The 14,113-nt window shown below is 44.7% G+C and overlaps 1 protein-coding gene across 1 annotated transcript; it reads left to right on the forward strand.

The window, feature by feature from the left end:
- The first annotated feature begins 2,827 nt into the window (after positions 1–2,827).
- On the forward strand, positions 2,828–10,955 carry LOC125717825 (centriolar coiled-coil protein of 110 kDa-like). The gene is made up of 14 exons (XM_048991119.1): positions 2,828–3,330; positions 4,010–4,188; positions 5,287–5,391; positions 5,793–6,627; positions 6,757–6,878; positions 7,013–7,175; positions 7,488–7,564; positions 7,890–8,006; positions 8,133–8,234; positions 8,326–8,442; positions 9,265–9,341; positions 9,431–9,496; positions 9,676–9,735; positions 10,037–10,955. Exons 2-14 carry the CDS (start codon positions 4,045–4,047, stop codon positions 10,107–10,109), a joined length of 2,058 nt encoding a protein of 685 aa, XP_048847076.1. The 5' UTR covers positions 2,828–3,330; positions 4,010–4,044; the 3' UTR covers positions 10,110–10,955.
- Positions 10,956–14,113: the final 3,158 nt, after the last annotated feature.

The raw sequence follows: 14,113 nt of genomic DNA on the forward strand, positions 1-14,113 counted from the left end.
TAAGTTACAGAAACGATGTACAAATATTGATAGTCTTTATGGCTTTAGAATAATTACAATAGAATTATTTTCCCGCACTCTGTTCTCCAAATATAGTGATGATAATTCTGATTAGTGCCGTGTACAACTTTTGAGAAATCTAACGTCGTTTCTAATTTTGGAGTTATTTGTCAAAGTGATTAAAAGCTTCCAAACGTGATTTTTTATCCTTGATGCAAAATTTAATTTTCATTAGCTGAGACTTTTGAAGAATATACTAATCAAAGATTTACCAAAATTACTGATAATCATGTTTCAGCCCCGAAAAAACGCATTAGCGCAGTAGCATACGACTGGTGGAAAGCATAAAGTGAAATGTAATCTGTTGTTTTGTTGTGTTGTTTCTGTTACCTGGATGTTACCAAGGACGCGGAAATCAAAGTATGACTCAGACTCCTGACAACGAATAACTTTTCTAGTTATATGATGCCAAAGAATTATTCGGCAGGTCTGCGAAGATAATGGATTTCGAGAAGGCAATATATATTATTTCGACGCTATGCACTTTCCAGGCGTTGGCTGAGCCGCATCTTGGTGTAGAACGAAGTAAGTGTTCTCCCCAACTTAACTTTATTCACGACTTTTTAAATACATTTTTAAAACGGCTTTCGCATATTAATCCCTTTCTCACACCTGTCTTTAAACATATAAAATAAAAAAAATATATGCTTTGGGCATTAATGAACTTTCACCTTCTTTGACAGACATATATTGTGAAAGTTGTCTGACGACCGTAAAAGGTAAGATTTTCAACACAGCGACATGATTGGCAGTAATTACATGCTTTAGACAATTCCCATAGTCTGTCTTCTGCAATTCTTTCTCTCTTACGCAGAAATAGAATCCCTTTTGACCAAAGTCCCAAATGAATCCAGGGAAGCAGCTGTGAAAAAAATGGTAGATGCTGTGACATGCAAGACTGTCCCCTTTGAAAAGGGTCCAAGTTATGATAAAATGAGAGTCGCCTGCGAACATCTGCTGGGTAATTTTTGCATTATTGATGCTTGTTTTTGTTTGCTAGCATAACTTATAGTCTACATGTGTTTTATACGGGTGGCATAGAGAGGAGGGAAGTTAGCAGGAAATCCACAAGTAAAAATAAAAGCTCATATAAGGCTGCTGTGCGCATCCCTTTGAAATGGTTCTGGAAGCAAAAGCGGGTCTTAATTGGTACTACACAGGGGTGCATAATGAAGTGTACACTTACCTTTTACTCTTCGTAAATAATCAAACTTCATACGTGTTACAGAGATCTATGGTGAGCATTTCAGTGAAGCATTTCTCAGCAAAGAATCCAAGCGTCTGGATATTCTGCTGTGCTATGAAAAAACTTTCACCTGTGTGGGAGCAAACCGGCTGAAAAATCAGGTATTACACTTACATGAACTTAATGCCGCGGGTCCTTTAGTCCAAAGTGATATGATAGTGAAGCAAACGGCAAACATAAAGCGTACGGCTGTCGAGGGCTCCATCAGACATAAGAGCAGCTAGGCTGAGCCTCCGGTGAACATCAAGGTGTAAGCAGCACTGGGGCAAAAGCTACCCAGAATCCTATAAACAAAGCAAGAGCCAAATAAGACACATATTCAGACCATTTAGCCTTTTCTTTAAATCACAAGTTCTAACTGTATTTTACAAAGTTATGGGCATTGAAAATGTCACCAGGTATGTTTTTAAAGTAGCTAAGAGTCACCGATCTTTCATTTTTTTCTTACATTTCATCACCAGAACAACACTGCGGATGTAACGGCAGACAATATCAAGGCGTTACTGCAGGAGAATAAAAGTAATGTTCGTGCTGCAAGGCCTGTGCGTGTGAACACCACAAAAGCTACGAAAGACGAGCTGTAAAGACTCGCCACGACTGCGAGGGAAGCAGAACAATATGGAATGTGCATCCATCCATCCACCCCTCCTTCCATCAACCTTCCATCCATCCATCCCCAACTGCAGCTGCAGAGATGTGTGAATATACACCAAATCCAAAACGGTGGTGGAGCATGCAACAAAACCTGAGATGTCCCCCTGTCTTCCTGATTGCTTTCAAACCTAACACGAAACATGTCTAAAATGAAAATATATTAATTTTACATGCAATAAACATGCACACTACACTTATTATGTAGTTCTATATGTACTTCATCACGTATTTTTGCATCTGGTAAATAAGTTTAAATAAATTAAAAAGCTTAATTTTAAAGTGCTTTAAATCAGTCTCCAGGGGTATAATACGTAACCTCATCTATTTTCGTGTGATTTCGAATATGACAGTCATCTGCGTTCGTATGCCACTTTCTTTACACAGGCCTTGACCTACGCTTTGGGACTAATAATTTAAAAGAAGTGGTTTGTAAATGGAACAGCAGGACCCCCCGCTTATTCCCTTCCAAATTGTCCGCTGAGCTGGGTTTGAGGTGCTAGGGGGCGCTGTTGGCACTACAGAATCCGGTCAGTGCACTAAGAGGTGGTACCCCTACATTTAGACACCGGTCTGAATTGAAACATCGAACCGCCCGTTCGAGGCCTGAATATAATAAGACGGGCGAGATTTTAACCTCGGAGAGAAAAGTGGATACTGTCCAAAATAGGGTAAGGCAAGGCAGGCAAGGTCTTTGCGCTAATGAACACTCCGACACGCAGTACCATATATCATGCAAGTAGCTCGTAACCGGTTTCCTGGAATGTTTTCTGTTCTTTTACATAGTTATCATTTTTGGACTATTGCATTTGAATTAGACGGCACGGGAAAACTCTTGGTATGTCTCCGTAGGTCGCTGTCGGGATGAATAGCTATGTCAAATGCTGTACAGCTAACAGGCTATCTGCCGAATGAGCGGTATAGCTTCAGGTAATTTGTACAACATGATAACATACTACAATCAAGTACCATTTCGTCGTTAGATGCGTTTTAAACTAAATTATGGTAGATGGAAATATAGTAAAAGGAAAGAACAGATCTATAACTAGGACCCTTAACCCTTAACGTTGCATGTGGTTTTTAGCTGATAGAATAATTGATTTTTGGCTGTGATGGCTGAAATAATATATTAATTGATAACGGTAAATAAATGACAATGGCTACATTATTCTAAGCATCTAAGGATTTTTCAGGGACACACGTTTCGCTCCAGATGTTGCACCGAAGGTTTGATGCTTCCGCTGCGGATGGTACACGGAGGCGGTTTGGTAGAATGTGCATTAACCGCTCTCTGCGCATAAACCGCGTGTAGAGATTTCTGGAAAAAAGGGGGAGAGAGACGAACAAAGCAACCCAGGACTCCGCATAATCCCGTAATTTTAATATTCTTGATTACAGCTGTCAGCGCAACGCCCGCAGCTGCGATTCGACCTTGTGTGTTTTTCATGCTCGCTTAACATTGAACGGGACAGTCGTGATGAATGGGTGCACATTATTTTGAATGATTGATTCACAATGTCTAAGTAGTAAACGGTATTATTTGATTTTTTTTTTGGGGGGGAGGGAGGGGGTAAACTTATTTAAATTGCGGAACGTTTGTGTGTTTTACTTTCTTTTATACTTTTGTACGTTTTACTTTCACAGACAGTGTCAATTCCATTGCGGTAATGTTTAAGTTTTGGGCTAGAACCATTTAATCACTGGAACAACTAAACCTAATGTCACGGCATGGTTCACATACTAAAATCTACACATAGGACGGTTGTTCTTACAGGCTGAAGGTGTTTGGCAGTTTTTTTAATCAGCCTGTAAGTACTAAAACACACCTCCGCATGTAACGACATGTATCATGTATAAATCAGTAGAGGGATATGCCGAATTCGGTCTTTAAATAGAAATTAACAAGACCCCTAAACTTATCTTTCAGTTTTGCTCTTCAGGTTTTTGTAGAAGCCCATCGCATAAATGACATATTTAGCACATTAGAACACGTATAGGAAGAGCTCTAAGGTAGGTCTACTTGTTTTTTGTCATCTGACATATTAATTTCAGTCTGTGCCGTAGTCAGGCGAGGGCGGTGACGAATGATGGAGAGCTACAAGGAGTTCTGCTCCCGAAGTCTTGCCAGGCTCCAGGCGGAAGGGAAGATGCAGATCCGCCAAGCGAGCCGCGGCCAGCAGAGGGAGCTCTCTGCCATTCGGTTCCATGGTAGGGCCGTGCTCTGCCCTGTGGTAAGTAGAGTGCACACATTTGATTATCGTAAGAATGAAACGCTGGGGTTGCATGCCTCACTGAACACACACAAACACACAAACGATATGCATACTGTTACTAAATATTTAAGTAAAAGTGTATCTGTACTGGATTCTGTTTCCAGTCTGGGAAAAATAACCGATATATTGTTTTGTCTGTTTTGAGTTTTTGTTACAGGATGAGGATCTTATGCACGTAATTACTTAGTATACAAATTCTAATCAGTATTTCCTAATTATTTTGTCATTTGTTTGACATTTAAACTAATTTTAATTTTCAGCTTTTAAAGTAAAGCTAATTGAATATCATTTATCAGGTCTTGGTGTTTAATTGGATAGATGTTTAAAAAAACAATTAAAAGTTATTAAAATAACATGTATAATTATATGAAGCATGTGGCTCAGATGTGGGTTATGATGAAGATGCTGTGGAGGGGGGGGGTGCCCCTCCTTCCCCATGAGAGGTTATAAAGTCAGAATCACTCAGTCATCGGTTCTCAGGTTAAATAATCTCATGTGCAGCAGACTGTGTGTTTTTTTGTGTGGTAAAGATCAGTATTAGAAGTGTGAAGGATTAAAGAGGACATGGTAGCATGAAGGTTCGCCAGTGAGGTGTACTCACAGGAACAGTTAACATAGGTACAGATTTGCTCTCTAGTGATATGGCTGAACTCCCAGTGTCATTAACTAGGCCGAACTTCCAGATCACCCATTTAAAAATACCACCAGGATGGTATAAAATATGAATCACATGTATAAAACTGTATTTTAACATCACAATGTAACTGAAATAGTGTCAGTGTGCAACATGCACCTTGTTTACAGTGGGCTGTGATCCTTCCTGAATTGCTGTGTCCTGTGTGTGTGTGTCTGTATGTGTGTGTCTGTATGTGTGTGTCTGTATGTGTGTGTATGTATGTGTGTGTATGTCTGTGTGTGTATGTCTGTGTGTGTATGTCTGTGTCTGTCTGTCTGTGTATGTGTGTGTCTGTGTGTGTGTATTTATGTCTGTGTCTGTCTGTCTGTCTGTGTCTGTCTGTCTGTCTGTCTGTCTGTGTATCGGCACATGCTTCCCAGCTGAGTGAGGAGCAGCGCAGAGAGATGGCGCAGTACAGACAGAAGGCTGCACAGCTGGACGCAGGGCGGCAGGCACGGGTTCAGGGCGAGGAAGGGAGTGTGCAGGCAAGTTACTGGGCCACGGCTCTCACACATGTGAAGGCGTCTCCACACAGATCAGAATGTGCTGTCAAGGGTGTCCCCCCCCCATGGCAGTTCCAGGTCAGTTTCAGAGCTCCCTATGAAAATACCCTTTAAAGCCACCCCCCCCCCCCCCCCCCCCCCGCAGGCACTCCGAAAGGCACCCCCTGAAAAAGGTCTTTAAAGCTGCTTTCTGCAGATGTCCACCCCTTTAAATGCCCCCTCAAAGCATCATATGACACGTGCCTCCCTTCCCAAAGCATTTTGCTGTGTCTATGCTAAGCACGAGGATTTATGCTCTTCCAGGCTAGCAGCACTTACATTCACATGTAGGGCACACAGTCTGCTGAAATGGGTATGTTTAGCTTTCCTGATCTCCTCCGCAGGAGCACCTGGAGTCTGGAGCGCAGGGACAGACAGCAGCACCCCCCAGCTGCACCAACAATGGCTTCTGCCAGTCGCCTGAAAAGGCTGGACCCATGCCTTCTGCCCCCACACAAGGAGAGGGTCCGGGGGACCTGGGGGACCAGGGAGGGGGAGTCGAGGAGAGCAGGAGTCTCGACATCAGCCTGCTGACGAGGTTCAGGGAGCAGGAGCAGGGCTGCCAGGGGCCCTGGGGGGTGCCCAGGAGCCTCTCCGACAAAGAGAACCAGAGAGGAGGCCAAAGCCCCCCCAGCCCAGCTAACACCCCCCACCAGACATGTCCCCCGGAGGCGGCATCCGGTGGCCTCCTCCATGACCCATCTGGGGCTTACACTCTGCCCCTCAGCACTGGGGCAGGCCTCAGCCCCCGCCCCCACCGTCGGCGCCCCCGGCCCGTCTCCACTGGCAACATCTTGGCTACCTCCCCTATAAACATGCCGGACAGGTGGGGCGACTCTCTGGCGCCCTCTTTGGACAGCAGCCAGCGTGGAAATTCATTTGGTTATGAGTCACCCTACAGTATCAGTCCCCTGGGTGCTGGGGTCGCCCCCTCAGGCTTCCGGCGGCGCTGCCACACCCTGGACAGCAACCTGAACCCCAGCCCCCGGTGGACACCCATCGACCGGAGCCAAGAGAGGCTCCCGCGCCTGATGGTCCCGCGCTCTCCTCCCTATGATGTCGGAGGCTCCTTTCCATTGCGAATTCATCCCCACGTGGCCCAAGACAGCTCACCTAGGTCAGAACCAGAGAGTCTGCTGGGCGGCCACAGCGGTGTGGGGGTCACAGAGAGCAAAAACGGTAGGGTGGGGTAAATGGTGTGTGTGCATGTGTCTGTGTCTGAGTGTGTCAGTGTCTGAGTGCCAGGATGTCCGAATGCCTGTGTGGAGGCTCAGCCCGCGCCTAGGTGTGTGTGTCTGTGATCTTCAGGGGACGTGCAGCTCAAGGTGCAGGTGCTGGAGGAAATGCGCTGGCAGCTGGAGGAGGAGCGCAACTGGCAGCTGTCTGTGCTGATTGCCGAGCAGGAGAGGGCACAACACCGCCTCCTGCAGGTCGGGATGCAAAAAATCATGCTGCAATAAAGCAAGAAAACAAACTTTAAATTTAAAACGGTTAGTTTTAATCAGAATTTGTGTTTCCTGATTTCTGTCGGTGCCCCACTACGTGTCCATGTGAGTGACCACAGGAGTTGGAGGAGAAGGAGAGGAGGCTAATGGAACAAGGTGCTGAACTCACTTCACTTGGGGAGCCAGCGGCCAGCTGGGGGCACCAGAGAGACAGCTTCTCACCCCTGAGCCCCTCCTACCCCACCAATTTTCCTGCAGAAAAGTCCCCAGTAGGCAGCATAGGTAACAATCATACATGCACCGTCGCAATTAAGCTTCTGTTACATTTTGTATCATATAAGTCAGTGATTCTGAAACAATGGTATTCAAACTCCTGGTACGCAAGGTCCCTCTGGTGGTATACAGAGGTATCCTCTCTTATGACTTTGGTCATAATGTTGGTTTGTGGACAGCCTAATGTTTTCTGAAGTGGCATGCGGTCTAAAAAGTTTAAAAGCCAATGAGCTAAGCCTGTTTCTTTAGGCGGACCCTCTGGTAAATTGGCTGCTCCCTGAATACATCAGTAATCTCTCTGTAATGTTCTGTGCTGCTTAGGAAGCCTCCCGTCGCCTAACATCCACCCAGCTGTGTATCTGTGGGGGAGCAGCAAGACCCGGGACAGGCTGATTCAAGTGCGTGTGCGTGCTTGCCGTCCATGTGTGTGTCTGCTGCGTCCGTTTGGGTCATACTCCGAGGCGGTTCTCATTTCGATGCTACATAATGCTGTAAACAGCATATTATAAATGTCTCAACAGTATTTTGACAAATGATTGGCTCGTGTATCAAGTAGCACATAGTGTAACATTTATAAAAATAAGTAAGTTCTGGTTTGCGGTTTGTAAGCGGGACCTCGAAGTGTCTCTCGGAGCTTCTGCTATGTGCTCAGTATATCTGGGGAATGCCCCCTCCCACGCACCCCCACTTCACGCCCCCACATGCCTCAATCTTTCCCTGCAGATGCTGAGCCCTGAAATGCAGGGGGCGCTGTGCCGCCTGAGTGCCATGGCTCGCGGGTTCCTCACCCGGCGGCTGCTGAAGACAGAGAAGGTCATTCACCTGCGGCAGACTGTGCAGGTATGAACACACACACACACTATACTCACTTATACGTGGCTGGCTATGCCTTTAGGCATGGTTGTACCTTTCATGCATGCTTGGAGTTGGTGCCAGGTGACCATGTGTGTGTGTGTGTGTCTGCAGGACACACAGGACTTCATCCAGTCATTCCGGGGTGAGACCCCGCTGAAGAAAGGAGCTCTTTCCACGCAGGATGTGGCTTTGCAGCAGCGAGTCAGAGCCCAGGTGACCATATGGTGGCACTGTGACTCGCTGGAGGATGCGCCCCTGTACACGAGTGTATGTGTCTTAATGTCCCATGCATGTATCCCCCCAGCTACGTGCTGCCCTCTACGATGTTCACGACATCTTCTTTGAGATGCCGCTGGAGGACCGGCTGGGACTGCTGCAGATGGACAGGGAGTTACGCACAGAGAGGAAGATTCGGGAGATGGTAACTGAGCATGTTCCGAGCGATGTCCTATCATATGCTGGGGGCGGGGCTTAGGCTCAACCAATCACATGCTGAGTAATATTTTACAGTAGCAGGGGAGGAGCTTGCAGTGAGTCATGCTCTGGTCATTTGGCAGTTCAGCAAGTGTTTATCTGCTGTGGCCTGTGACTGGGTCACACAGTTCTATTCAATTATTCACTATACAAACGCTCCTTACTTTGTAATGGTTTGACTTACAATATTTTGACTTTGGTGATGCACTTTCGCTAGTCATCAGACTTTGGGTTTCGATCTTTTTCCGGGCAAACGATACACAGTACAACACTTTCTCCTGATGCCACGCGATGGCAGCATCCACACAGTTACACTTCCAGTCTCTGTAGAGATCGTGAGCGTAAGCATCTCATGCAGTGTTTTGCAAAGTATCAGATGGTGTTTTTTTCGGTTTGTCCAAATATTTACCTATTGGGTGAGAGTAGTTATTCATTTACATATTTAACGTATCATATGCATATTCGACAATATTTTCAACTTACGATCGATTCTAACTCCATCGTAAGTGGAGGGCTGACTCCAACTGTAGCAGTAGCTCTCACTCCTGTACCCTAAGGAGACATTCTGTCAGGGTGTCCTGCAGGAACAGGACTGTGAACCGCTGAACTACAGGCGGAATAAGCAGTTGCCTAGGGCTGCAGAAGTGAAATTGTGGAAGAAGTGAAATGATCATCAGTGTTCGTGCCATGGGACCATCCCCGGTAAAACTTGGAATCCTGTATGAATGACAAACAGGGCCATCATCACTATCTTCTACGTGCTCCTCAGGAGAAAGCCAGGAGCCCCAAGGACAGGTTGACGCTCTCTGCGGCCACGCAGAAGTCCCTGGACAGGAGGAAGCTGAGGTGAGACGCTGATCGGCTGTATTCAGGCCACTCGTCACTCGTAACGTGAAGGTTTGCGTGCATCCTGGTCGGTCTGCTTTCCCTTGCAGGGTGAGGGAGACTCCCACACACTCCAAGAAGGCCCATCAAAAGCCAAAGAGCCCCCCCGCAAACAGGTGACTGCAATCACTGTGAAGATTGTATGCCTGACATCCATCAGACTGTAGTGGAAAGAGGTCTTAGGTCCAGCTTGACCCAGATGAGGAGACTGCTTGGGTTAGCTAAAAGTGGCTATCCAGAACTTAGTAGCTATCTACCAGATAGCATCACTCCCTCATATGATTTTTTCCCCTAGGATCTTGCAACCAAGCCAGGGACAAAATGCTCCCGTTGCAGGCCAGCTCCTCCGACAGGGGTGAGTTCTTTTCATCTCCCCATCCAGTCTGCCTCCCTCACTTTTTGGTTTCTGACTTGTACTTTCCTACCTACACTGGAGGTCGTCTAATCCAGGAAATCAGCGTGTCAGAGTTTTAAAGAAGTATAACAGAAAATACACAGATTTATGATTTAGCTTTAACAGGTTTCTCTGCTCTCTCCCAATTCCTTTCCTGATCCCTTACCCGATCCTTATCCCATTACCTCTCCTGATCCTTTTCCTGATCCCTCACCCGATCCCGTTCCCATTCCCTCTCCTGATCCCTTTCTCTCTCTCTCAGGAGCTTATACAGAAAGATGCCACAGGAACGAGTGAGGCACTCGGACATGAGGAAACGACACTCGCTGGGCTAGTTGAGGTTTTCAATGCACATGCTCAGTATACATGAAATGAAACAAAGCAGCTACCGTCACACTTCGACATGAAAGGCATAACTCTACAGGGGCCTTGTTGCCATGCCAACCAAGATCCTACACTGCTAATGCCTTTAAAGAAATTACTTCCTGTCTCCATGACAACAGAAAGCCCCGTCTCTCTTAGCTCCCCCCTGTCTAATTCCTGCCACACCCACTAATCTTCCACTCTTCCCTTTCACTACATGCAGCTCCGTCCAGTGAGGAAAACTGTAGTTCTTAGTCATGTTTTTATTATCATAGCTTCATATTTTATAAAGAAAAATATGTACGCTGTTAAATTTCTTCCCTTTAGGTTTTAATGTGCTGTGCCAGGCCTCTCAGCTCTTATGCCCTTATGCTGGTCTTAGTGGCAATCCTGGTGAAGAACTTAAAAAAACACTTAAGAAAACTGAACGCTTTGCTCTAAATATGAACTATAGGAAACACACCCACTCCAGATGACTGTAAGACACAGCAGTGCCTTTATCTTTACTAAAGCATATCTTTCACATTTTTTTGCAGTGAAGTTGGCTAACTAATACATGACAAGGACGTTCATCTGTAAAAGCCGCCGATGTGAACCACGCCCTGGCAGAACGAGGCTCGAAAAGCCCCGTACGATTCCAGGCACGGTTCTGTTCATTTTCTGGTCATACTAAAGCAGAGAATCATTACCTAAACAAGAATTTATTTAGCGACATTATTGTAATTAAAATGTCCGGCGGTGTTCTCACTTAGAGCTATCCTCAAAGTCTGAAATGAGGAGTGAGCATGTCTGTGTGTCTGTGGGGGGGGGGGGGGGGGGGGGGGGGTATAGTGAGGTCCTCTCTGCTAAGATACCTCAGTAGACCTTATCTGTGGCACTTATGTGTATCTGTTGACCAGCTTTCCTTTGGTCTGCAATGGGCTGTGATCACAGTTGTCGTCTTGGGATCTGTTCTGTCCATCCTGCATGTCTGTATACTTTCATTGCTGCTGGCTACTTGACTGTTAACAACCGTACGATGAGTGCTACATTCTGTAAATGCATATGCAGATGCACAACAAACAGGTCTCTGTCAACAATAATACCTCTTTACGGTACTGACCTTTGCTCCGTTGGATGCTTTTGGCGACACCTAGTGGTAACTACGGTGAGGGAAACATTACCGGAGCCCCGGCTCCAATCGAACGTAGCCATTCCTTTCCAAGTTTTTATACGGAAGACATGGGAACTTTTATAATGTTAAAAATGTTTTATTTCTCTTTCTTTGTTGTTCATCATGTCCATGTTTAGATGTTTAGTGTTTATGCTTTTCTACTACCGTTACATTTCTCGTTATATAAGCATGCTAATGCCAACACATAAGTAACATGTTTGTCATTGTTGATGACGAACATGATTTTTCATTGCAAAGAAATAAAAAACATAAAATCAGTTATCAAATTTCAGTATTGTAGGCAGGCATGCTGGTATAGAGTGTCTATAATTGTATTAAAAGATAAAAAATGATGGTACGTTGTCTTTCATCAGTCCTTAATTAAAGTAAAGCGGTAAAACCTGCACGGTACACTTTGTATTAAATTTAATAAAGCACAGCTCACTGTTTAAAACGTTTTTTTCCAATAAAGGTTTTTTAGTTCAGATCATCCTCGCATATTCCACAGTCTCAAGGGCGCCTCTCATTGTTGCTACTTAGAACACAAGCAAAATATTATAACAGTAATAATGTGACAATGCTTCACGCACTTTCTCAGCGTTTTAGAAAAAAAACAACAAAGTCTTCATTCAGTTAAGCATTTCGAGTGAGGGGAAGTTTAATCAGAAAGTAGCAACCAAGCATTCTTAGAGGAAAAGCTTAACAATGATCACCCCTGTCATGATAGTCAGTGCTGCAGTGGTGTGGAAATATTGGCTGATACTAATAACGGAAATATTTTGGTCTGATATAACTGATAATCAATGCAGATAAAGGGCTATCATCTGATCTTCACAAGACACTGAAAAGCACCTGAAAAACTGAGGCTTCAGTACAATCTATTGTTTTGGATGTAAGTCTTGTGGATGTGTGTCTGTGTTTATCTGTTTAAATTTACGTTTAGTTTTATTGTAAGTCTTGAGGTTAGTGTCCTCGAAATCTTCACCTTCAAAGTAATTGTAATTTACCACAGACATTTCCTACATGAACAAACGACACGCTAAAACGAGCCAGTAGAAAGGTCACAGTTTATTGAATGATCACCCGAACTGTCGACAGAAACAGCGATCGGCCTCGTTAGGGGTTGGGGTTCGTACACAGGCATGCTGCATGACGGCACAGTCACAGCTGTGACACACTTCCACAGACCCCCACCGGCTGTTCGGGGACGAGCCAGTGAGGAGAGGCAGGTTAGTGACCATTTCAGTCAAAGGAGTGTTTCTAGGTGAGCAGTCAAGCAAAAGAGACACAACTTCTGTGTAACTGTTAACAGTGATGTTCCATCCCCTTGGTTCATACAGAGCTAAAACTACTGAGAGATTTATCAAAACATGTGCAGTGCCAGTCAAAAGTTTGAACACATCCACCCATAGGAAGGTTTGTTTATACTATTCTCTGCATTTTAGAATAAACACAGAGATCAAAACTACAAAATAAGATACATGGAATTATGCACTGAACAAAGAAGTATTATTATTTTTTAAATTAAATTGTTGGGGGACGGGGCAGCTCCGCGGGCTGGGTAGGGACTGGCTGACCCTACTGTCCCCTCTACGCCATTTCCATGAGGTGGCCTCCTGGGAGGCTTTTCCAGCTGTCCTGAAGGAGGTCCCACATATGCTGAGCTCTCATTGGCCGCTTTTCCTTCACTCTCTGGTCAGACTCCTCCAAAACCATCTCTGCTGTGTTTAGGTCAGGTGACCAGGTCATGTGATGCGACACTATCGCTCTCCTTAGTAGGTGACGTGGCGTTTCCAAACTACTGACTGGCACTGTAAATGAAAAGATGATGACAAATGGCTTTGGGTGCATTAAATCTTCATGTGATTTTCATATTTAAAAAATAATCTTTTTTCATGTTAATCATGTTAAGGAGCACTAACAGCTCTCTACAAGATTTTTGTAAATAGCATTGTTTACTTTTAATAAATGAAATAAAATTATTCAATTAATGTAAAAAAAAAAATACCTGAAAGCTCCCAAGTACTGATGTTTGGCTCCCCCTCGTGGTGGATATTAGCAAGTGCCCTTGAATGGTGAATCTCCACATTTCCATCAAGTAATATTGCAATTTAAAAAATGTATTTTATTACAATATTTACAGGAAATGACTGAACCAAAGATATTCCTTGTAGGGAGCCGTCAGGTTCTTCATTTTTTCTTGATTCGATCTCTCTCCTCTTAACTAGTTTTAAAGTTTAATGACATAATATAGTATTTTTGAGATTTCCTCCTTTTTTAGGTCATTTTCTAAATGATAAAATTAATTACAGTGCCTTTGTTTTTTTTCCTGCCCTTTCCAGAGTATGTTATGGATTCTCAGAGGTTTTGCAATGATGTGTACGGTAACCATTTCACTATGGTGAATGTGAACGTTCACACACAACTTCTACTCGTTGAGAAAGAGAGAGAGAGGAGGGGGAGGCAGGCATGGCGATGTCTAAATTTGGCTGGGGAATGTTTAGATTGCACAGTTAACTCCCAGGCCCAGGGAGCTCAGGCGGGCAGTGAGGAGGGGGGAGGGCAGGCACACCGGCCCCAGGCTGGCATGAGATTTGCCCTTCCAGAAGCGGAGTCTTGCAGCTCGTCATGACCTATGGTGACCTGAGGGAGTCACTGTCACTGGATGACAGACATTTCATCTATTTTATGGCCAGTTAAAGTGGAAAGCATTTCCCACAGAACATATATGAACATGCCAGTTTTCTATTAGTATTCTTAATCCTAGCAGATCCTTTGTTTGGCTAAAATACTATCCATCCATGGAACAACAGACTCCAGAAC

The sequence above is a fragment of the Brienomyrus brachyistius genome, chromosome 22, assembly GCF_023856365.1.
Source record: "Brienomyrus brachyistius isolate T26 chromosome 22, BBRACH_0.4, whole genome shotgun sequence".
Lineage (NCBI taxonomy): Eukaryota > Metazoa > Chordata > Actinopteri > Osteoglossiformes > Mormyridae > Brienomyrus > Brienomyrus brachyistius.